The sequence below is a fragment of the Pyxicephalus adspersus genome, chromosome Z (genome assembly GCF_032062135.1).
Source record: "Pyxicephalus adspersus chromosome Z, UCB_Pads_2.0, whole genome shotgun sequence".
In the NCBI taxonomy this organism is placed as follows: Eukaryota; Metazoa; Chordata; class Amphibia; order Anura; family Pyxicephalidae; genus Pyxicephalus; species Pyxicephalus adspersus.
In genome coordinates, this window is record NC_092871.1 from 85,674,950 (window position 1) to 85,700,899 (window position 25,950).

Below are 25,950 nucleotides of genomic sequence, written 5' to 3' on the forward strand. Positions count from 1 at the left end.
GGGACTAGCAGCAGTGCGCCCCTCTAAGGTCACTTTAAGCAAGCACACAGAGAGGACTTCACCTGGACACCCAAGTAGGTGGCCACACCACTGCTCAGGAGTGAAAAGCAGCCGCACTAGGTGTATGGACCTCCTTAAATTTATCTAGTTAGGTCCTGAGAGTGGGAGGAGAAAGGTTAACCTGTCATGTGCTGACATGGAACCATCAGGAAAGTATTTTTGCCCAGAATTGGAAGACTCCCCTCCCTCGACCCCATCACTCCTCCTCCCCTGACTCCTCTGTGTCATATAATCCTCAGCTCCTGGGACATTTCCTGCCCATTGGTTGCAGACCTGCTGAGGATAGCTATGGAGGACTGTGAGAGGAGAAGGTAAGGCACATCTGTGTGTTGCATCTTCTTTTAATGGGGTCATGTGCTATGTAAGGAAGGCAGCACTGACATTGTTCTAACTTCTCCTCTCACTTCTCTCTTTTATCTCCTTTGTACAGGATGCTGCAGGCAGCCATGTGTCTGCCAGCTGTCCATCTACAGAGCTTATCTGAGCTGGAGAGATTCCGGCTTCAGGAGATCACCCTTTGCACCCTGCGGGAGAGAGGACTGAGCGCTGCGCTGAAGCCAGGTGAGTGTCGAGTACAGATGCGTCCGAGTGCTGTGACCGGTTTTATTTTGCATCTCAGTTGTGATTGTTTAGCCAAAGCCATTCATCTGTTGTAGCTAGAAGTGTAAGTTTTTTTTTTTTTTATGGTGATATCAACTCCTTCTGCTTTGGGTTGATCCATTTTACTGCAATGCACGCTGACTTGCAGGTAAGCGTCACGGTGCATTGAACGTTTTGTACGGTGCTAGCAACATTTCTGCTTTGGGTCGACGCACATTAACCCATGCATGCTGAGCTTGCAGGTGAGTGTTGCAGCATGTCACACGTTTTGTATAGTGCTGTCAACTTTTTTTACTTTGATTTGATGCTGCAATGCTGACTTGCGGGTGAATGTTGAGATGTGTTGTCATTCATACTGAGGATCTATTCACATTACTCTGTTTGTGAAGCCTTCAGTGTGAATCCAGAAAAAAGACCAGATTACACTCATACAGTGTGCCCTTTTCCCTGTATTGTGCACAATATTGCATCGCACAACAACATGCAAGCCGCATTTTGGCATTATTTCTTAACGGCATCTATTGGCACCAAACGTGTTGCAATGCCACGAAAACACGCATGCAGTGAAATGGTCATATTGCTCCAAGCCCCAGAGTATGGGAACACACAGTTCCTCCATTTCATGAATCTAATTGTGCCTGGACTGGCAGAGCAAAGCAGGTATACTGTGAAAAAGAAAATGCACTTGCCTGTGACTGAGAAATACTGCGTCGTAGAAAGTGCAGGAGCATGGGACACATACATTGCGTCAATTTGAATAGGATGCGCCAAAAAGGTGCATGCACTCTATTTTATATTATATTTTATTAAGAGCCTTCACTTTAGCCCTGGCTCTTATCAAAAAAAATAATTGTGGGTCCTCATTTCAGCCAACTTACTTCTTGCACTGGGGTCTTGAGAGCAGTATTGCAGCAAGGTGTTGTGATGTGTTCAGGGAGTCATGTACAGCACCTACTGGCCTCTCCAACCAGTCCTAATCCACCTGCAATGCATACAAAAGCAGAAAGATCAAGTGATGACACCACAGGGTATAAAATAAAGTGTGCAATGAAAGTGAAAATATTTTATTTAAAAATGTGGCATGTTGGTGAAGGAAAGGAGGAACCAGGGCAGGGAAAATACAAGCAGAACCCCCCCCCCCAGATTTAAAAGCACTTTCTTCTTTGATACCAATTTCCATTGGATACATTTGTAACCATTCAGTGCAATGTCTGCAGTTCATAGAATCTTATCAGTTGCTGTATATTTCACACACACACACACACACATATATATATAAATAAATATATATTCTCATGCAGCAGATCACCATCATGCAGCGCGTTGCTGTGTGACAGGGGGATTGACCAGTACAGGGAAAGGACACTTTCCCAGCCTGGGAGGAAATGATTTGTTTATTCTAGGGATTCCCTCTGGATTCTTTTTCTTTTCGACATGTTTTGCTTCATCATTTCTGATATTCGGCAATTTTCATATCCGCTCATTAATGCTGTCTGTGTTTGCAGGTTGGCAGAATGCCAGGAAAATGGAGAAACGCAGGGGGGACCGAAGAGGTATCTATACAAACTGTTCTGTCCCCAATTTCCAGAAGTCACCCCCAAGTTTTTTGTCATAGCGCTAAAACACTGCAGGGCTGCTGGTCCAACTGTTTTTGTGTCTATGCTGCCTGGCACTGTGAAGGTTTGCTTTCTATTGGATTTGGAACACTACTGTACTGCTGCCCCTCCTTACCACCGCCTGTGTCCTGTCTCCCCCACCCCTTCACCTGTGGTTTTGTCTTTCTCTGCACCTAGGAGTGGCTTCCTGCTCACCCCTTTACTTGTGGCAGTTTTCTTGTCCCTACCTCCCTACAAACCTGCAACTGTGTATACTCTCTTGTTTTTCCTTATCCTTGGTGGCTCTCCTTTTACCCACCCCCACCCATATACCTGACCTCTTATCTCCCTTCATAAATTGTCTTCCTGTCCCCCCCTCTCCTGCAGCTGCCCTCCTCTACCTGTCACAGTGATAACATGAAGGCCGGAAGTTCATTTACATAATTATATAAACTGGCTGAATGTCTCTTCTTCATATAACAATTGTCAGATACAATTACAGGATGAATTATATATACAAATGTGCCAAGTTAATTAAGTTACCTGACCCATACTGATGCTGATTAATTTATTCTGGGCACAAGATGGTTAACCTGGCTGGTTGTTTAAAGCTTCCTGTGGGTAGAGTAACAATTTCTCAGGAATGATAAGGCCAGCACCATTTTCATGGCTTTTACTTTGTAATCTTTGAGAGTAAACAGGCGATATGGTTCTTTCTCATAGTATGACGTCCACCCAGAGAACACAAACATTAGGTATTAGTTACATATTTAAGCAGCAACGCTGAATATGGATGAAAAGGCTTCAGAAAATTCCTATCTCCCCCCAAAAAATATTTGGGTGAATGTTGAGAAAATCTGGTGTGAATAATGATTTCTCCAGCGGGTTTCAATTATAAACACTCAATGAAGATAAGCTAATTTCCAAACATTTGATTGGACGTCTCCTGCAAACCGCTTCCTGACAGCAGTAAGAAAGTTCACGTTTCTCAGGGTGAGGCCAAATACAATGGGAATGTTGAAACCCAACTGAGCAAAATACATTCCAGAATCATCAAACGTGTGCCGAGTTGTAATTTTCCATTGGAAAGCAGCCATGAAATAGAAAAGCCTGCCCCCTGCTTGCAGACTGTATAGAATAACCCTTCATCTTTGTGTGGAAGCAGTAGTCTCTATGTAGAGGTCTGCTAAGTCAGAGCTATAAATCTGCAATTGGCAAAGCTTATGCTCCCTGCTGATTGAGGAACTTCTGCTATGACGCAGGGCGGGGGGTCATGTTTAAACACTCATATTTTTCATTGTTCCACAGATCCCCCACACGGAGTATTTGGACAGCCTTTATCGTATGTCATCGCGCAGGACCTCATGGAACGCCATCGCACGATTCTGGGTCGCAACCGCAGGGTGTTTGCAGAAGTAGAGAGCAGCGTCCTTAGTTTCCGGGCCCAGTCGCAACGAGGGGCATTGGCTGAATTTCCAGTTTCACCCATATTCCGGAATAGCTTTCCGCAGACCAGACGGGTAAGTGCGTCTCAGAAACTGTCAAGTTGTGGAGTAACGCATCTGCTGTTCCTTCTAGATTCATCACTCAAATGAATCTTTGGAAAGAGAGAACACTTGCCAAAATAATCCTTTTTTAACCCAACATTCTAAGAAAGTAGCAAAGCGTTTCGTAGCTCAGCTGTCCCTTGTTTCTTGTCCCTGTCAATGCTCACAATGCAAAGTAATGGAGAGCATTCATATGTGCATGGAGAAATACAGCACTGTAAATCAGGACCAGAGGGACTTATTTATGAAGGATTTACTGGAGTGAATGTCCTCTGCTCGTGTTTGACAGCCCTATGGGTACAATGGGCCAATCTCCTTTGATCCAAATTAAAAAAAAATCATTCTGCAATGCCCAGGTCTATAGGAAAACTTGCTTATCCTGTTTAAGACACAGATGTATCCAACAGTGGGCTCTTGTGCAGAACTGTTGGCTGAGGAGAGTCGGAGGCTCTAGTGAGCCATCATGGCATCATTCTGAGATGCTCGTCCTTATAGTTTGGGAAATGTATTGACGACTCGTTTCAGGGATACAAAGCTCCTTCCTCAGGGCCATGAACATTTACAGTGACTAAAAGAACCAGCCTCCAATATACATTATAATAGTACCACCTTTCCTTTCTAGCATGTTTCAAGCATTTTAGGTTCTCACCCATTTACAAGGGGTTGCTGCCTGGTCAGGTTCAGGGGCTTGCAAAAAAATAAAAATTAAAGCTCAACTCTGAGTTTCAATTTTGGCATCCTGGAGGCTCCAGCAATGGGGGTTCCTGGAGACCATGACCATCTGGGTGTCAGCCTGGAAGTACAAGGTCATCCTATGGTGCAAAAGTACTGCTGGAGACTGAAGGTAGGTAAGTCTTGGCTGCTTTATATTATTGGGGGGCCTACTTTTTTGTAGTTCTTTTCAGTTCAACTTTAATGATGAGTTAATAAATATTAAACAGTATTATTTTTGTTTTATTATTGTTTTGTATTATTCTGTGTCTGAAGTTGAGCTTTAAGTGCGGGTTACATTACACTTTCCTTCTTCGTAGATTCTTCCTTAAGGATTCTGTGACATTCCATACCTTGTTAGGAAGGCATATGATATCTGTGTGCTGTGTTAGTTATAGCGGGCATAGCGGCATGCTCGCATTTTGTCATGCACACGTTATAGTGCTGTGAACTTTGCTTCACCTTTATTAATTCCTCAGCTTTACTGTCCTGTATTCCACTGTATATCCCGGTTTATAGATGTCCATATCATACTCCATAAAACTCCCATTGTGCACGCTGCAGTAGCCCGATTCTCCCATCTTTTCTGGAATGTTATTTGTATAAGACAGTTGCAGGGGGGGGGGGGGGGTGCACGGCAGGAAATAGGTTCCAGATGTTGCTATTGCTGAAATGGAGACTCTTCGTCAAATGTCAAATAGAAGGAGATTTTGGCGGCTCAGAATCATATTTCTATCTAAAGTGTAAACCCAGAATCTATTTTTCAGTACGTTCTGCATCCTGTCTTTTACTGAGATCCTGCGGTTGCTGCTGATGCTGGCTGACAACACTAAGGCACCATCTTGCAGTTGGCAGCAGTGTTGTCAGCCTGCCGTGTGTTAAGTTGGCAGTTGGGCAGCCCATTAGTATTATCCAGTGCTATATAAATACTATGTAATAATAATAAGTAGCCTAATAAAAGGGGCAGCTATGTCATCCTGGCATAAACACTCTAACGTTCGCCCAGTGGGTTGCCCATTAGGTCTATCTGGTGAGTAGCTTTATCATCCTGGCATGACCACTCCACCACTTGGCTGCCCATTAGTTCTATCCTATGAGTAGCCTTGTCATTCTGGCATGAACACTCCATCATCTGGCCATTGAGCTACCCATTACGTTTATCCAACGAGTAGCCATGTCTTCCCAGCATGAGCAATCCATCATCTGGCTATTGAGCTGCCTATTACATTTATCCAACGAGTAGCCTCGTCATCCTAGCATCGTAACACTCCATCATTTGACCATTTGGTTGCCCATAAGGTCTATCCTATGAGTAGCCTTGTCATTCTGGCATGAACACTCCATCATCTGGTCATTGATCTTCCCATTATGTTTATCTAACGAGTAGCCATGTCTCCCTTGCATGAACACTCCATCTGGGCTGCCCATTAGATCTATCTGATGAGTGGCCATGTCTTCCTGGCATACCATTTCATCATTTGGCCATCAGACTGCCCATTAGGTCTATCGGATGAGTAGCCTTGTCATACTGGCATAAGCACAACATCATCTGGCCATTGGGCTTCCCATTAGGTCTATTTGATGAGTAGCCTTGTCATACTGGCATAAGCACAACATCAACTGGCCATTGGGCTTCCCATTAGGTCTATTTGATGAGTAGCCTTGTCACCCTGTCATGAACACTCCATCATCTGGCCATTGAGCTACCCATTACGTTTATCCAACGAGTAGCCATGTCCTCCTAGCATGACCACTCCATCATCTGGCTATTGAGCTGCCTAATATATTTATCCAACGAGTAGCCTCGTCATCCTAGCATCCTAACACTCCACCATTTGACCATTTGGTTGCCCATAAGGTCTATCCTATGAGTATCCTCGTCATTCTGGCATGAACACTCCAACATCTGGTCATTGGGCTGTCTGTTAGGTCTATCCGATGAATAGCCATGTCAGCCAGCCCTGCAAATTCCTTCAGTTGACTGTTAGACCTAAGAGGAAGTCCATCAGAGTGGAAACTTTGTCAAGCTGCCATGTGCACTTTTTTAGTTGTCCATATGGCTGCCGATTAGTTCTATCCGATAAATAGCCTTGTCATCCTGGCATGAGCACTCCATATCTTGGCCATTGGGCTGCCCATTAGGTCTATCAAATAGGAGTGAATAAATGTGCACAATGGGCTGACAACACTTTTGCTAAAATGGGGGGACCAGGCTTAGCAGAGGGAGGAACTCTTCAGTCTGAGGCTAAAGGAAACCATAGGCGGTGCAATCCAACCAAGCGTGCTATTTGGTAAAGGATTGGAAATACAAAATCAGCTCTGGGTTATGTATTTAATCTGTTATTTAGCTGTTTGCCTGGTGTTCAGCTGAAAAGTTTACTATTACTAATCACTATATAATGATGTCGAATTTTCATGTGTCACTTTGTGGCAGAATTTACAGCTTTGTCCTTCACTGAATGTTATTATAGTAACTTTGGCGGAGATCAGAGGGAAGGTTTGATGTGTCTGGTTTGTAGTATAGGATGGGAGGAAGCTGGTAAGTTGTGATATGGAGATAATGACTTTGCAATTTGTGGCTCAGTTCATTAAATACCATCTTCACAAAAATATTAACCCCCCCCAACACTTTCTGCATGTTTTTCTGTTTTTAATTACCATGTGAAGGAAGATATACCCGCCTTCCAGGTCCCTTGATAGCGCTGTTTCCGGGAGATCCAAATGCATCTGCTCAGGTTGGTCCTTAAGGACCCCTCATAACTGCCTTCATTTTGCTCTGAATATGATTTTGTATCAGTCTCTTGACTTCTTGACAGCAGCACTCAGACTGGTAAAAGGGAGGAACAGGACTAGGAGCCAATCAGGTGTTCTGTATACAAGGAAACATGGTGATATCAGGAAGATGGAGAGAACACCACTGGTGCCATCCACCTGGCTATGCTGTATGGCAGTGCAATGTAAATCTGGCCGTGCATTCACAGCAATACAAATCTTTTGGCAGGCATAATCATTCCCATGTATGTATTTCATGTAACTGTTTGCCTGGAGCTCAGCTTTAAACTAAGAGATTGTTAAACCAGAAGAAATTGAAGCACGGCCTGTGCTTTTTTTTTGGCCCATTAAAAGCTTACAATTGACACTTGGCTGGTTTCTTGTCTCTCCTCCTTTTTAAAGCTTTTTTATCTTGTTAATGGATGGAATTCTTTTTGGATTTGGGAGGACATAAAATGCTCCTGGAGGTGTTTCTTTGATTAATGGATGTCTTGGTTCCAATAAAGACGTTTCTTTCCAAGTGGACATAAAAACGATATTTTATACATCCAAAAGTCCAAAAGTTTTTTTTTTTTTTTAGTTCTGGCACATTAATGGTCATCTAAATTTGTATTATTTTTATATGGCCCATGGGTTGTTTGGACCCTTTGTGTCCTCAGCATAGAATACCCTAATGTCCGGTGCATACGAGATCTGTTGCCATTTTGTGCCCAACCCTCCAATCCAATTGGAATTCCAATAACACAAATACATGATTCTACTCTTGGATTTGCCCAATCAGGTATAAATTTGCTCTGAATTCTCTTTAGAAGCAGTCATTTTTGTTTTATTCAGATTGCTAATTCTACCCATGTGTACAATCCCTAGGGGAGCAAATGTCACCAACTGAGACTTTTTTCCTCTGCGTGACTGAGTTCACCCAGAATCACGTTGTTGACATAGACAAAAATGCAGGCGCAGCTGTTGAATACCATTGCTACTGTAAAACACAACTTGCAAAAATAAACAATCACCAGTAATGTATCCCATACACAGTGCACATGTATCTAATGACAGGTCATGGGGGGCTACTTATGGATATTTGCATTCAAATTCTACCCAAAAGTCACAGTTCACAGTTTTTACATTCCATTAGAATTCTGAGTAAAAGTTGATTCAGGCATTTTGTAATTATATCCAATACATAAACGTATGGTGAAAACCCCATAGTGTCAGTTTATACCCACTATTATTATTATTAATATTATTATTAATAAACAGGATTTATATAGCGCCAACATATTACGCAGCGCTGTACATTAAATAGGGGTTGCAAATGACAGACAAAAACAGACAGTGATACAGGAAGAGAGGACCCTGCCCCGAAGAGCTTACAATCTAGTAGGTGGGGAATTTCACACACAATAGGATGGGAGATATGTAGTGGTGGGAAGTAGTGGTGGTTTCAATTGACAGAAGAAGACGGGTGGGCAAGTTTGAAAAAATGGGTTTTGAGCGCTCTTAAATGAGCAGAAAGTAGGAGCAAGCCGAATAGGACGAGGAAGACCATTCCAGAGAGTTGGTGCAGCTCTAGAGAAGTCTTGTATCCGTGCGTGTGATGAGGTTATGAGTGAGGAAGTCATTAGTAGGTCATTGGAGGAGCGGAGAGAGGGGCAGGGGGAGTATTTTTTAAGCATGTCAGAGATGTAAGTGGGACAATACCTGTGTAGGGATTTGAAGGCAAAGCACAGGAGCTTAAATTTGATTCTAAGGTGAAATGGAAGCCAATGGAGAGAACTACAAAGAGATGCAGCGGAAGAGGAGCGGAGGGAAGGATGGATGAGTCTGGCTGCAGCATTCATAATAGATTGTAGAGGAGAGAGTCGGGTTAGTGGAATACCAGAGAGGAGGAGGTTACAGTAGTCCAGACGGGAGATGATAAGAGCGTGTACAAGGAGTTTGGTGGTCTCAGGGGACAGGTAGGGGCGGATTTTGGAGATGTTGCGTAGGTGAAAGTGACAGGACCTGGAAATGTTCTGAATATGGGGGGGTAAATGAGAGGGCCGAGTCAAAGGTGACACCAAGACAGCGTGCCTGAGGGGAGGGCCGAATAACAGTGTTGTTAACAGTTAGATATATGTCAGGGGGAGATTTGGAATGTGAGGGGGGGATGAGGAGTTCCCCTTTATCCAGGTTGAGTTTCAGGAATGGGTGAGACATCCATGATGAGATGGCTGACAGGCAGCATGAGACCTTATCCAGGACTGAGGGAGACAGGTCAGGGGGGGACAGATAGATCTGAGTGTCATCAGCATACAGATGTAAGCCAAAGGAGGATATGAGACTACAGAGAGAGGAGGTGTACAGAGAAAAGAGAACCGGTCCAAGTACTGACCCTTGGGGAACACCAACAGCGAGGAGAGTGGGGGAGGAGGAATTACCATTGAAAGAAACATGAAAGGAGGGGTCAGACAGATAAGAAGCAAACCAAGAGAGAGCAGTGTCACTGATACCAATGGAGCCATGATTTGTATTAGAAGGGGGAGATAACAGTGTCAGAGGAAAGGAGAAGGAGCAGGGAAAAGTTGCCTTGAGACTTAGCTCTGATTAGGACATTGGCCACTTTAGCAAGTGTCTGTTGGGAATAGATGTCCCCCTTAACATTTAAAGGGACTTTCATGTTTATCTATAGGCGATCATTTGTTGGTACATATGGCCCAAACACAATTTATTTATTTCTACTGGTCATAAAATATATTGATCTGAGCTGCCACCATTTTTTGGGATTTTGGACACACACTTGACGTCTTCAGCTGACTTGGATGATCTTGGTCTTCTGGTATATTCATATACCCTCTGAGGAGGAGAGGGCTGTCTCCTATGCCTAATGCCGCATATGCCCCATAGTTGGGAGCTCAGATAGTTTTAATTTAAGGAGTCCTGAGACCATTTAGCGTGAATTGTCTTCTGCTGACTAGAGCAGCCTTTTTAATATGGGGTTATAAACATTGACAAGTATCCTTGGCACAACCTTTAACTATAATGAGCTAATGCACTTTGGTGTGAACTAGAAATAATAAGAACCATTGGAACAGCCATGGAGAACCCTTAAAACAGCTTTCAGGTCTTCAGGGAACCCCTCCTATAATTACTATATCCACAGATCACAGTATATTTGCAAGCAGTGGGAAGAATGTCTCTTACATTGCTGGCCATTAGAAAGAATGTCACCCTTACAGATAGCCAAAAAAAGTCATTAGTGTCACTTAAACTGTCCTGAGAGGTGCAAATTACTCATTGCTCAAGGAACCCCCAGCGACCTTTGGAGAAACCCTGGTTGAGAAACATAGACCTATAATACACATGCTGTTCCCTTGGTCTAGGATGTGGGCCCTATAAAGGTTAGGATGGAAATACCCAGGCCAGTAACCATATTGGATAGTGTTGATTGAGTAGGTAAGCCTTACACCTTCAAAAAGTGCTGGACCACCTTACCTAAGAGAGGTCACGGTCTCTGGACTCTCCCCAGGCAGGTGAGCCCTGTACCCGTAAGACTGGTGAATGATAGTTAGGTTTTTTTGGTATACACGGTATATCCAAACTGGGGAAAAAGGAAGCAAATGCAGCCACCACATTTAGAGACTGGAAAGCTGCAATAGATGAAGTTGTTGTTTTTGGACTTCAATATCTTTTAGATCACTTTCTGGGAACATATTTACTTTAACCTACAGGGTTATTGGATTGGTAGAAATCTTAATTTGTTTAGTCGTGCTTTGCCAGGAGACGGCAACGGGAAACAATTTCCCCTGTTCAACTCCAAAACAAGTGTGGTGATGTACTGTCCTGCTTTGACTTGCGTTATATGGCCAAGAATATTTGGATCCTTTCTAAATGATGGTGTTCAGTTATACCTAGTGAATGGTCATGGTAATTCTTCATTATAGAAAGACGTTGTAGATAATTGTTCTCTACCAGTCTTGTGGTCACAGTTTGGTGAAGACCCTTTTCTGTTCCCCCATGACTGTGCCCTGGGGTACAAAGCCAGCTCCATAAAGACATGGGGTCACCAGTTTGGTGAGGAGGAACTCGAGCATCCTGCAAAGAGCCCTGACCTCAACCTTACTGATCACCTTTATCATAAATTGGAATGGTGAGCCAGGTTTTCTCATCCAACAACACCTGACCTCACCAATGGGCACCCTCTAAAATCATTGGAACTTTCCTCAGAAGAGTGGAGGATGTTTCAGCCATTAAAGTGGTGGAGAACCCCATATTAACATTCATGGTTTTGGAATTGGATGTCCAACCAGCTCCTATAGGTGTGATGGTCAGATGTTGCTTTTGTTGTACATTTATATAGCTTATTCATAAAAAATACTAGAAGAGTGGAGGACGTTCTAGGCACAAAGGAGGCCAACTTCATATCCATGGCCATGAAGTAGTAAAAGGGCAACTCCACAATAATGGCCATGATTTTAGATTTGGATGTTCAACTAGATCATAGAGATGTGATGGTCAGGTGTCTACAAACATAAAACCATTTCCAATGAGTGACCTTTGAAGCACTTATAATCTAAAGCTGACTCTCATATGGAAAGGTTTAGGGCCCAGGAATTGTTTCCAAGCCATTATTGAAAGCCCAAAGCAAAACCTAAAATCACATCTGTTCCTAAGTACCACCTAATAGCAAAACAAACGCAATTGAATTGTTTGGAAATCCAAAAACAGAATATTTATTTGAAACTAACCCAAACCATCTGGCAACAACAGTAATAAATGATGATCCAGCTTTCACTCCACACACTCCAAACACAAAACTGTCCCAATTTACAAAAAATATAAATCTAAAATCAAATTTTAAACATTTAGTGGAGTCGTTCCAAAGTATATTTTTATATCTTTTAATGTTGCCTTATTTAATGACCTCATCTAAATTTATAGAATAATTTTGCAGTTTTTTTTCCAGCCGTCTTGTGTTTTTAATTATTATTAATGTATTGAGAATAAAACTTGAGTATTATGTTGGAGAACTTGTTTATGTAGAAACCACTTAGTGTCACTTTTTTTGTGGCATATTCTGATAGCCAATTTAGTAGTTTGGAATTATTTACAACTGGAAATTCCATTTATTATTCAGTTTCTGGATTCAGTTGTAGTCCAGCCAAGTTTGCACAGGAAATAATGATTTGTGTCTGTCTTGAACAATCTTCAAGTTTCTTGTTCTGATGAAAGTTTTCCTTTGCATAGAAAACTCTTCTACAGTGAGTACCATTGATTGGATAATACTGTAAGTGTTCATCATCAGGTGTAACCTTGATAAAAATAAAAAATACCACTTACCTTTACTTCCACAGAGCCCTCGATTCGGTCCAGCGCTGTCTAAATTCTACACTTGTACCGGTACCCGGAACCGCCAGGCACGCCCATCTTTTTAAGTCTTCTGGCTACATCATTCAATCTTGCACTGCGAAGGCATGAGATTGGCGGATGTATCATCATGCTTGAGCAGATCTCTCTGCTCATGCGTAATCTGCACTTTTCAATGTCTGGAAAAGCCCCTTGGGGATCTCAGGCATGGGCACAAGCCCGAAGCCTCCTGGGCTATGTGATCATTTCAGAAGGCTCTGCTCTCCTATTTCAATAAAGACAGAATGGGAAAGAGCTTCCCTGTTTTTAAAAAAGCAAAATTTTACTTTATAAAAAAGCATTTTTCACCCTTTATTTAAAAAAGACCTATTGTGTGCTACTTCCCCCACCTCTTAGATTGTAAGCTCTTCTGTGCAGGGTCTGTCATATCCATCCCTTTTTTAATGAACAGCGCTGTGTAATATGTTGGCGCTATATAAATACTTTTTAAAAAAAAAATAAAAAAAGTAATTTTTTTTAGCAATAGATCCACTTTAACCAGTTCAGCTTCCATCCCTCTATGCCCCTTATGGGTCAGAGAAATGTTTACATGTCTGCTATGGGCCAGTTTATTCTGAAATAGCTGTCCATCTTTCATGCAAGAAAATATTTTTCATTCAATATCCACTCAGTCCTCCTTTCGGCATGCCCTATCTTCGGGCTGCTTCTTCCTCTTTCAGTCTAATATGCAAGGTCTGCAAGTGGCTCAATTCAGATACTTGTCTGTCTTGTATTAAAAATTTCTCGTAGCAACCCCATTTCCTGCCCACCAAACTCACCAAATGCCTATAAAGTTCTTTGCTACATTTAAAGAGGAACTAAACTCAAAAGGCCCCCAAAACAAAAAACATTCACTTACTTTAATCCCGCAGGGCAGTCGATTGGTCCGGAGGGTCCCACGTTGTCCAGGCATCCATTTTCGTGCCGGCACTCCGGGCGCCGTCATCTTCGCCTCTTCTTCCTTATTCTTTTTCCTATGTCACCCAACCCGGGAGCGAGATCGGGTGACGTAGGTTGGAAAAAATAGTTACGGATCTCACTGCGCATGCAATTTTTTTTCTCTTTTCACGAAAAGACTCCTGCTGAGATGCTCAGTCAATGCATGCGCAGTAAGAGCACTTAAGAGCCTCCCGGGATGCATGACATAGATATTGCGGGAAGCTTTGCATTCCCATTCAATAGGGGGGGCAGTGCTGCACCCTTTTTTATTCTTTTTTAATAAGGGTGTTGCAGTTAAAAAAACAAACATAATTTTTACTTTACATAAAAGGGTTATCTACCTCTTTATGTAAAGTGAAAATTGTGAGTTTAGGCACGCTTTAAGAATGACAAAAAGACACAATTTCCTTTTGGTAGAACATTGTAAACAGCATTTTGTGTGTTTATGATCCGTATAAACAGATCGCTTAGAGTAGTTGTAAACCCAAACTGAATGACCTTTAGTTTGCTAAAGCGCTTCCAGTCTACATGCACTTCACAATGGTGGTGACAGCCAACCATGGCTGTGCAATGTGTATTTTTCTCCCAGTGTGTCCGTATAGGGCCTGGAGGAAGTTTTTTTTTAATTTGCTTTAGGATTTAAATACAGCAAAAGAAAAAAAACTATTTTCACTGTCCAATTACTGCCTGGGTCAAAAAGTTCTTCTGCCCTATCAAATCAGTGTAAATGCCAGGACCTAATGAGCAGAATATTAAAAGAACTCATCCTGGTATGTATTTAGCAGTTTCCATTGACCAAAATACATTTGACAAATTCTGATGTGCACATTGGTGCTCCTACCAGCCTATACACAGCTCATTTATTTCTATGACCAGCTTTATACCCCTATATAACCATCAAATGCCTGCAGCCACCTGATCCAGCAGGCCTTGCTCCATCGGTACTTGTTCTGGAAGCCGTCTGCTGTCGGGTTGGCAATTCTCCATGTTTGCTATACTTGACTCAGACAGTTAAATCCCGGGACCAGAATTACTCCAAAGATAAAATAAACTTTGCAATGGAAATTATTACTATGACTTCCACAGAGCTTGGGAGAAGATCTGTTTATGGCTACTTTTCTGAATCATCGACTGTGGTGTATCTTAAAAAGTTTTATCTCATCCTTGTAGTTTGATATCGTTGTCTAATAGTAATCGTGTGATACATTCAGATCATACCAGATATCGTATTTACATGATAAAACTCTGCCAAGCCTAATCAGACTTTTTATCTTCCTATTAATTGCATGAAGGTCGGCATTAATTAATCGACTTGTCATAGTTCATTGTCTTATCACTAACTGTCCCTCAAAGGAGCTCACAATCTAATGTCCCTAACATAGCTATATGTCTTGATTACAGTCTAATGACAATTTGGGGAAAGCCAGTTACCTTTCCCGCATGTTTTTTGCAATGTGGGAGGAAACCGGAGAACCCGGAGGAAACCCACACAAATACAGGCAAAAAATACAAACTCCATGCAGATAGTGCCCTGGCCGAGATTACCAACCACCTGAACCATGATGCTGCCCATTAATCTGCAACTGGTTCCCAACACTATATGGACACTTAATGTCCTGGTAATCAAACTAATTATTCATTACTGAACAAAGGCCAGAAAGTTCCCAGCGAGGAAAAATTTACTGAAACAAGCTACCAGATGCACAAATCTGCACCTGGCTGTATATACCTTATGGACTGATGCACAATGTAGGAACTAGTTACATATACTGTATGGGTCAATCAATTTTATGAACTAATATAAAACTGAATATAGGAAATTTCTGAGTCAAAGCTGGAGAGTTCCCAATTAGGACAAGTTCCATTGTTGGTCTGCAATGTGCTGAAACAGCTTTCTGATTCACATCTCTGCAACTACAGTAAACTCCCTGTTATCCGGCACATGCGGATTAGTCAATTCTGGATAAATTCAGTTTCAGGTTTCTTGAGAGTTACCAACAGTAATAGGCCTAAATCATTCTATACCCCATATTATACTATGCCATACCATAAAATCTGTATTGACTTCAACTTGATATTGAAATACACTCATTTAAATCAAAATAATAGTAACTATTTAATAGAAGATTAGACATGCAGTATAGTAGATGCAGAGTATGACCCAGTTACAAATCCACTTAAAGCTAGATAAATATACATGTACTGTATAATCAGATATGAGATCAGATAATCAGAGATGTCACACAAAATGCCCAAGATGGTAAAATGAAGTTACATAGTAGGTCAGGTTGAAAAAAAGACATGGGATATGTTTATTTCACTGGTGCTTGGACTTGATGGACTTATGTCTTTTTTTTAACCTAACCTACTATGTATCTCTAGGACCTTTCCAAGTATTGACGTTAAACTAAACGGTCTGTATTACGCGGTAATGACTTTGCTCCCTTTTTAAAGATGACAACATGGGAAAGAAAACCCAAACCCAAGCGTGGGAGTAATGTGTGAAGGGTCAGCTTGCTCATGGCACGGTGAGCCGGGTTTAAACTCCGGGTTACATGCCGGTTGCTTGAGAGTGCTGGTTAATTGAGTTCTGGATGAGTTTACTGTAGTTATTATTATACAGTATTTATATAGTACCATCATATTACACAGCGCTGTACAAAGTCCTTAATCATGTCACTAACTGTCCCTCAAAGGAGCTCACAATCCAATGTCCCTACTATAGTCATATGTCATTAATGTAGTCTAAGGTCAATTTTAGGGGTAAGCCATTTAACCTAACTGCATGTTTTTTGGGATGTGGGAGGAAACCGGAGTACCCAGAGGAAACCCACCCAGACACGGGGAGAACCTGCAAACTCCATGCAGATAGTGTCCTGGCTGGGACTCGAACCTAGGACCCAGCACTGCAAAGGCCGGAGTGCTAACCCCTGAGCCACCGTGCTGCCCATATACTTTATGGAAACAAAGTGGTCATCCAATGATATGGAAATCAAACTTTTTTTTTCATGAATTTTAAATAAAAAGTTTTCAGTTAGGGTAACTATCTTTGTTAGAAAGCAATGCTTCCTAATGTATATATCTACAACTAGTTACATACAGTTTATGGACACCCAATGCCCTGTAATCAAACTGGGATTTCCCAGCTTGGGAAATTCTTCTTCTTGGAAATCACTGAAACATGTTTCCACATTCACATATCCTGAACTAATTCCATAAATTTGATGGACTTGCATAGGGCTTTTTTAGGTAATCTTATGATTTCTGAATCTGTGTTGTGTATAGGGGGCACTTTCTGTGGATTCCATAACGGAGCTGGACGATGGAGAAGATCGTCTTCTTGAAGCCCTTCAGTTGTCCCATTCCGAAGAATTGAGCTTTCAACAGAAGGATAGCAGCACCCTTTGTCTAAGTCTAAACCCGATATATAAACAAGTGCCTCGAATTCTAGAGCGATGCTGCTCCTATATAGAGAAGTATGGTAAGATCTTTTATGGCTTTTAGACAAAACCAGGTGCTGGTAGGTAGTCCCTACCAATGATGCTGATGACAATTATTGTTTCCTGTTACATTTAGGACTTCAGACCGAGGGAATCTTCCGAATTGCGGGCTCGAAGAAAAGAGTGGAACAGGTGTGATGCTGAATAGTGACCAGAATACAGAGACAAATGAGGAGGGGGGGAATGGTAATAATAAGAGGGGAAATGTTATATTCGTTTCAAACTAATCCGGCTTCATTTATTGAAGATTAAAAAAAGAGAGATGTTTGTAGTCATAATCATAGGTGCAACCTAGAGTGACAACAATGATTCTTTTTATAGATGGTGAGTAAATTAGAGTAGTAGTTGGAATTTTTAAAAGTTTGGACTGCTTTAAAAACTTTTGTTTAAATTACTGTCCATTTTAAAGAAATGTTTCCCTCATTTCTGTGTGGTCACCTGGACAGGAAGTAAAAAGTATTTCTCGGTTGGAAACACAGAATTAAAAGGTTAAAAATGTAGTTAATATTTCCTGTCTTTTTATGGCTTTAGAATCCCTCTCCTCTTGATCAACATGGTAATGAACTGTTTGGATGAAACCTTTTAAATTTCTCATTTTGTTTTAACTTAAAAGAAATAAGTGTATTGTTATGAATTCTAGCTACGGGAAGAGTTTGCAAATTCGGGTGACGTGCTCCTTGGTGAAGACACGTGTGTACATGACATATCTGCTGTGCTTAAGGGGTTTTTGAGGGACCTTCGGGAGCCTCTCTTACCACAAGAATTGTATACAGCCTTTATACAAGCTGCAGGTGAGTGTACTGTTGCATCCATAGGTAGCACCTACACAGGGTGGGCCCTTTATAAGATGACCATGCACTATTTGATTTGTGCACATCCATGTGATTTATAATTAGTATTAAACAGGATTTATATAGCACCAACATATCACATAGCGCTGTACATTAAATAGGTGTTGCAAATGACAGACAGATATAGACCGTGACACAGGGGGAAGAGTATAAATACTGTTTATTAATAATAATCCCCAAAAGCTTGTGGAGAACCTTTCCAAAAGGGTGGAGGATATTATAGCCACAAATGTGGGGTAACTCCATGTTGATGGTTATACAGTGGAGGGAATTTTTTATCAACTGCCATGAGGAAGGGAATTGATAGACTCCACGCTCCATATTGATGGCTATGGGTTTGGAATGAAATGTCCAACAAGCTCCTATAGGTGTGATGGTCCGGTGCTTCTGTTGTAGGTTGTACCTATGTATTTTCGAATTCCAGCCAGGGCACTATCTGCATGGAGTTTGCAGGTTCTCCCCGTGTCTGCGTGGGTTTCCTCCGGGTACTCCGGTTTCCTCCCACATCCCAAAACATGCAATTAGATTAATTGGTTTCCTCCTAAAATTGACCTTAGACTACATTAATGACATATGATTATGGTAGGGACATTAGATTGTGAGCTCCTTTCAGGGACAGCTAGTGATATGACTATGGACTTTGTACAGCGCTGCGTAATATGATGGCGCTATATTAATACTGTATTATAATAATAATGTAACATACCTGGTTGCCATGAGTGTTGTTTCAGTTATATTTTATGTGTTAGAAATTTCGATTATCATACCAGAAATTCCACCCCTTTAACATATGTAACTTACCTTGTTATAATGTACTTGTATATGCAGGATTGCCACCTGAGGAAAGATTAAACACTCTTCAGCTCCTCATTTTTGCATTGCCCCCATGCAATTCTGACACATTGCTTCGTGTCTTGAAGCTTCTGCATAAAGTATCTCTCTATGAAAAGAACACAGTCAGTCCCACAGGAGACCAGGTAGGTGAGGCTTTAAAGCTAAACTATATGGATATAAAAGATGCCAATTAAGATATCTCAGATTCATTACAACATTACATTTCTTTAACCACCTGGGCATTTCACTGATGTCAAGATTTCTGTACCAAAAGCGTTACACTGTTTTTCATGAAATTTTTTTTTTAAATTGTAGACCTGTAACTTACAGAAATATGTCCCAATAGGGGTCTAGTAGATATCATGAATATAAAAAATGTTTGAAACACACAATCATGTAAAAAAAAAAAATTACTTTTAATAAAATTAAATAAAGAAACCCCGGAGATTGTCACTGCACTCGCCGGGAGAAGAAGGAAGAGGACGGACGTGTCCGGAGGAGCTGCGGGGACCGGGTAAGTATATTCTTTCAGTTGTAATCCGATTGTCATATAATGTATGACAATCGGATTGCAATATAACGTTTGTGTATATTTTTAACCACCTGAGAAAAGTTCGGGTTTAACACTTTTTGCAAGTGTTTTTACCTCCAACCAAGGTCGGGTTTAACGGCCGGGTGGTTAATGAATGCAAAAGTTATGAGTGTGACTTGGTAGCAGCCCCTGTACAGCAGCCTGGGATCCAAGGGAGCAGCATGGCACTGTACAAGCAAAGATCATTCCGATAAGCAGAATGAGCAGCAGGATGACCTAATCAGACCTCTTTTTACTGCCCAGTCAGCAATTGCAATGTTAAATATGACCATACCCCACCCTCTGCTGCAGCCACAAAATCAAAATACGGGGGAGGTGGGGAAAGTTTTACAAGATGAGGCATATGGAAGGTATACATATAAATCATCTGAAGCGTAAACTGATTTTAGTTTCTCTTCTCTTGCACACAGATTCCTGGAAATAAAATGTCAGCTGCCAATTTGGCTACAGTCTTCGGTCCAAATTTACTACAGAATGAGAAAGGTTTAGTGAATGAAAAGCAAAGCTTCCTGGACAGTGCGGCACAGATAGCAGTGACACAGAGCATGATACAGAATTATCAAACACTGTACATGGTGAGTATACTTGTCTTTACCAATGCATCTCTCACTCCAACAAATGCAATATTTGGAAACAGTGTCGCTTACCTGGGTGTGTTTAAACAACTTTATGTGGACTACAAATTATTTCCAGTAACACACTTCCTGTCTTTAGGGTGACAACTCTACCCTCAACAAATAGAGCATGGTGGCTCAGTGGTTAGCACCTTTGCAGCACTAGGTCCTAGGTTTGAATCATTGCCAGGACTCTATCTGCATGGAGTTTGCAGGTTCTCCCCTTGTTTGTGTGGCTTCTCCCAAATTCCCCCGCAGACTGTGATAATGACATATGACTGAGGTAGGGACATTAGATTGTCAGAAATGTTGAGAGCCAGCTTGCCACACGACTATGGACCTTTGTACAGTACTGCATAAAATGTCAGTGCTATATAAATACTGTGTAATAATAATAATAATACACTGAATGAAGATTGCCACCCTATGACAAGAAGTGTCACCAGGTAAAAAATAGAGGAAAAAGCATTTTAAAAAAACTAATGCAGCTACCAGATGCAAGGAAGGGAAGCTGAAATGACATTCTTGTTCTTTAGTTTAGGTATGCTTAAATTATTATTATTTTGTTTTGTTTTTAGGTCCCTCCCCATACACATAGTGAAATCATGGTACGAATACTGCAGACAGATCCAGACGTTGCAGGTTACTTGTTACGGCGTAAATCTACAAATGTTCAGTAAGTGGCCCTATATTGGTTTTATGAGACAATTAACTTCCCTAGCGGTTCATTTCTTTCTGGTTTGATATGTCTAAAAGCGGTACATTGTTTTTCATGAAAATTTATTTTACAGTATAATATAATAGTATGAGTATAATAAAGTTTGAAACACAAAATCATGTCAAAACAATAAATTGAATAAATTAAAAAATCTATGTACTTAAAAAAAAAAAAAAAAAAATATATATATAAATTAAAAAAAAAAAAAAAATACACATTAAACTCATAGTATTGTACATACTGTAAAATAAATGTTCTTGAAAAGAATGTACTGCTTTTACACATAAATCCAATGTATTGCATTCAATACAGTTATTTTGTATTGAATGCATTACAAATTAATTTTGAATTTCCCGCCCCGCCCTGCCGGCAACGTACACACGCACCGACGTCACCGGGAACTCATCATGTGACTCATCATGTGCAGAAGCAGGAAGAAGAAAGAAGACGGAGATTGCGGCGCTGGGCGGCAAAGGATGCCGGCGGATCAGGTAAGCGCTCTATTTACTATTACTTCCCATAGGTTTACATACCCCGAGTGTGACTCGGGGTTACCACTTGTAGCAACTTTTTTCTACCCCGAGTCACACTCGGGGTTACCTCTAGGGAGGTTAAAAAGAAAACAAAAATTCAAAATGTAAAGGTAGCCTGATGGAACAAGGGCCTATAGTACATAGTCATGTTTTGCATTGCCCTGGATCCATCCAGTCATGTGGGTGCTGCAAAATGATCATATCATTGTAATTGATGACCAGCAATTGGTGGAGACATGGGCCCTGATTTATTAAAGCTCTCCAAGGCTGGAGAGAATACACTTTCTTCAGTGAAGCTGGGTGATCCAGCAAACCTGGAATGGATCTGGTGCAGGATTCAAAACATTTCATAGCAAATAACAAATGACTTTGAAGAAACGAATTCCAGGTTTGCTAGATCACCCAGCTTCACTGATAAAAGTGTATTCTTTCCAGCCTTGGAGAGCTTTATTGAATCAAGGCAAGTTTGGGGTGGAGGAACTCGAGCCCTGACCTCAACCCTACTGAATATCTTTGGGATGAATTGGAATGGTGATCCAGGTCTTCTCCACCAATATCAGTACCTGACCTCACGAATGGGGGCAAATCCCCACAGGCACCATCCAGAATCGTATGGAAAGTTGGATGTCATGTTTACAAAGGAGGGTAACTCCATATTATTAGCCACAAGGGGAGGTGAATGCCATAATAATAGCCATAGGGGTGACCACTCCAAAAAAATGGCCATGAGGAGAGGGCAACTCCACGGTAATAATGGTCATGGGTTTGAAACGTTGAATTGGAATGTACAACCTAATTATATGCAAGTGATGGCCATAAGGTATAAGGACAGTTGAAGTTGATGATTTTAAGTTTATTTAAGGCACCAGAATGGTTTTAATATACAACTGAATATGTGCAAAGTTAAGGTTTTCAATGCTGTGTGTTAGTATTTTGTATGTGCTCAGCTGTGCCAATAAGCATCATATGAGGCTGCAAACCCCCCCAAAAATCATTAACAGCAGATGAGATACATTGCCCACTTTCCCTGCCACAAACGGTCAGCAACTAGGAAGGTAATACTAAACTCTTCAGAGCAGGGTCCTTCCCTCCTCCTGTGTCACTGTCTGTATCTGTCATTTGCAACACCTATTTATTGTACAGCGCTGAGTAATATGTTGGTGCTATATGAATACTGTTTAATAATAATGGTGCTGGACCACTTATATTAGGTGCAATTAGAACATTAAATTTCAGCTGTACAAACAAGTGGACGGCAGATCACACTCACAATCATGAAATATTTCTACATTGATGTCATTTATTAATCTGATATCTTCTCTGCAGAGTGTTGGCGGACGATGAGGATGAGAGGAGAAAACATGACAGTCAGCAGTGCAGAGTCCACGTCTCATCCACTCTGCACACACAGCTGGAAACTCTGAAGCTGCAAAAGACCAAAGGAGGAACAGGTGAGATGGTCAAAGGTGTAAAGAAACACAATGAGGTGGTATGATATAAAACAGCTGTAACATATGAATTGGTATTAAAATATTTATTTATATATATATATATATATATATATATATATATATATATATTAAAATATATATATAGTTTGTAGTAGTATTATAGTAATATAGGGTTAAATCCTATCTAACTGTCTGTCTGTCTCATATCTATCTATCTATCTATCTATTTATCCCCTATCTATCTATCTATCTATCTATCTATCTCTTATCTATCTATCTGTCCCATATCTATCTACCCTGTTTCCCCGATTATAAGGCACTGTCTTATATTTTTTGAAATGCCAAAATATGCCCTGGGTCTTATTTTCAGGGGATGTCTTATTTTTCCATGAAGAAGACTACAGTACACATTTATTGTTGAATATCTATCTATCTATCTATCTGTCCCATATCTATCTATCTATCTATCCATCTATCTATCTATCTATCTATCTATCTATCTATCTATCTATCTATCTATCTATCTATCTCCTGCATATGTCACACATTGTCATTCTGCTTTCTTCCCCTGCACATCTTTTTCTGCCATTAGATGTTACCATTATTTTGGGTCTATGGACCCCAGCGTCATTCATCCTGCATGATTTAGGACATGCAGTAAAGTCATGAGCCCCCTGAGAGGGCATAACCATGGCATCCTGAACCTCTATACATTGATGATCAGGGCCCACATCATATCAGTGCTGCTCTCTGAATCACTAAGGACCTCCTATCATTGGCGAACTCCCGAGAAGAACCCAGTGTGACCATAGTTATGTCTTTTTTCAACCTGACTAACTATATAAGTCCATAAAGTTCAACCACTAAGGAAATAAAAATATCCCAGATATAAAACCCTATAAGACATAGTTGGTCCAGAGGAAGGCAAAAAAAACCCCGGGTACAATTTGCTCCAATAGGGGAAATAATTTCTTCCCGATTCCATGAGGCAATCGGATGTTCCCTGGATCAACAGTCTCTGTTATTTTTACTTTAAAGCTTTAATCCCCAGTTATATTCCGTGCTTCTAGAAATCATCCAGCTTTTTATTGAAGCAATCTATAGTAGTTGCTGAAACTATTTCCTGACGGAGCCGATTGCACATTTTCACAGACCTTACAGTGAAGAATCCCTTCCTTATCCGGGGCTTAAACTTCTTTTCCTCCAGACACAAAGAGCGCCCCCTTGTGCTTTGTAATGATCTCAAAGTGAATAATTGGGAAGAGAGTTCTCTATATGGACCATTTATATATTTATACAGGGTGATCATATCCCCCCTTATACGTCTCTTCTCAAGGGAGAATAGATTCAGTTTAGCTAATCTCTCCTCATAGCTGAGCTCCTCCAGCCTGAAGATTTCTAGAAGAGTTAAGTATACAAAAACTAAAAAAAAATACTGCTAGATAGGGGAAATATTGGGGGTGGAAAAATCCTGGATATGGGGTATAGAATTTTTTCTTTGCCCACTATTCTCCCCCACCTGCTAACTTTTTGCTTCCATCTTTGTTTCTTCATAGGATTTTTGGAGAACTCCTTGTTATCAAGGCGGCGGATGTCTCGCTCACAGGAGGACTTGTCGATTTTCCCCACTATGGCACCACACAGAGGCACCTCGTCCCGATTCTTGCCAATATTTTGTCACGATTCACCATTTTCTTCCACATGAAAATCAATCATGGCATCATATCATTAAACTAGACCCACCCAAGCTAGGTACCCACCTGTCCATGTTACATTGTTAGGCTTGAGCATGGTCACATGGGGAGGTCACATTTTACCCCATACCCAAGATGGGGAGGGGGCAGAAAGGAGGAAGGGTGGGGGGGGGGGGGGGGGGGGGGGGTATAACCAGTATAGGTGGGCTGGGGATATCAGCAGAGCAGTGTCTCCTAAAGAATAATTATATATTTGATCAATTTATCTTTTAACAACCCCTTGCCCTACAGAACACCTCCCAAATGTTTCTGAAAAGAAAGGGGTGTCTGTGATCCTGGCCTAGGGTGACAACACTGTTTTTCATTTATTATATTCAGTAAGTGTTGTCACCTTGCACAGAAAGGGATCACCAGGTGACAAAATAAAGAAAGCAATACATAAAGCATCTAGGTCCATTTAGCATTTTCATTTATATTTTTCTTTTGCTGTTTTTTGTATTATTGTATAAATAAAATTTTAATCTTTACTATGAATAGGGAAATGTAATAAATTACTCTCTGATTTATCATACATATAGATCCAAAAGGTTTTGTCTTTGGGAAGGGGGATGGAGGAGGTGCTCTATAGTGACATTCAGGTGTGTTTCTCCACATACTCATGTCCCATGAATATATATAGGAGGAAGGTATATTTTTAAATAAATGATAATTAAGCTACATTTTTATTGATAATTGGGGCGTGTCATGTGGAAAGATACACTACCTGTTTGTAGACACCTGACCATCACATCTACCTAGTGATGAAGCTCGGGTGACCCCGGTGTCATACAAAGACATTGTAGACAATTGTGCTCTTCCAGCCCTGTGGTCACAGTTTGGTGAAGACCCTTTTCTGTTCCTCCATGACTGTGCCCCGGGGGTACAAAGCCAGCTCCATAAAGACATGGGGTCACCAGTTTGGAGGAACTCGAGTTTCCTGCACAGAGCCCTGACCCTACTGAACTCCTTTGGGATGAATTGGAATGATAAGCCAGGTCTTCTCATCCATCAGTACCTGACCTACCAAATTGGGGCAAATTCTTATGAAACACTAAATTCCTAATTTTCATATCGGCTCTACAGGTATCCATTTTGCCATGGCAGGGGAAGTTTTTGGTTTACAAGGTAATTTTTTATTAGGCAGAGGATGTGTTGCTGCATTGTGCTCTTTCAATGCCTGCTGGGAAGACAATAAATAGGCAAGGAATCACAAAATTGTGTAGATGGCTCCATCCAGTGGTTGAAATTAGTAATTACATCCCGATAGTCTGACTGTAGAGTAACTAAAATTAAACGAAGTTATCATTCACAAGAAAGGTGAAAACATTCGGCCTGTAACACCCTGTGTGTCCTGATTCATTGTTTTGCAGCTTAATGCAAATTGTCTATTGGAGTGCGCTATGTCAGTGATGGGTTGGGGTATAATTCAAAACAAAAAGCCCCACAAATCATGGAGAACTACTGCATGTTACATTAAATCTGCCCTCCAGCCTTCCCTACATTAAATCTGCCCTC

The 25,950-nt window shown here is 41.1% G+C and overlaps 1 protein-coding gene across 1 annotated transcript; it reads left to right on the forward strand.

The window, feature by feature from the left end:
- The first annotated feature begins 254 nt into the window (after positions 1–254).
- ARHGAP36 (Rho GTPase activating protein 36) lies at positions 255–24,547 on the forward strand. Its single transcript, XM_072430845.1, has 12 exons — positions 255–371; positions 491–621; positions 2,166–2,213; positions 3,564–3,775; positions 16,895–17,090; positions 17,186–17,241; positions 17,750–17,900; positions 18,789–18,937; positions 19,797–19,961; positions 20,579–20,676; positions 22,578–22,702; positions 24,259–24,547. Exons 1-12 carry the CDS (start codon positions 349–351, stop codon positions 24,405–24,407), a joined length of 1,503 nt encoding a protein of 500 aa, XP_072286946.1. The 5' UTR covers positions 255–348; the 3' UTR covers positions 24,408–24,547.
- Positions 24,548–25,950: the final 1,403 nt, after the last annotated feature.

What these genes read in the sequence shown, in the direction of transcription:
- ARHGAP36 (XM_072430845.1), top strand. Translation starts at nt 349, where the DNA reads ATGGAGGACTGTGAGAGGAGAAG. An exon ending in CGAAGAAAAGAGTGGAACAG is followed by an intron (nt 17,242 to 17,749) that starts GTGTGATGCTGA and finishes TATGAATTCTAG; the next exon opens with CTACGGGAAGAGTTTGCAAA. An exon ending in AGCCTTTATACAAGCTGCAG is followed by an intron (nt 17,901 to 18,788) that starts GTGAGTGTACTG and finishes TTGTATATGCAG; the next exon opens with GATTGCCACCTGAGGAAAGA.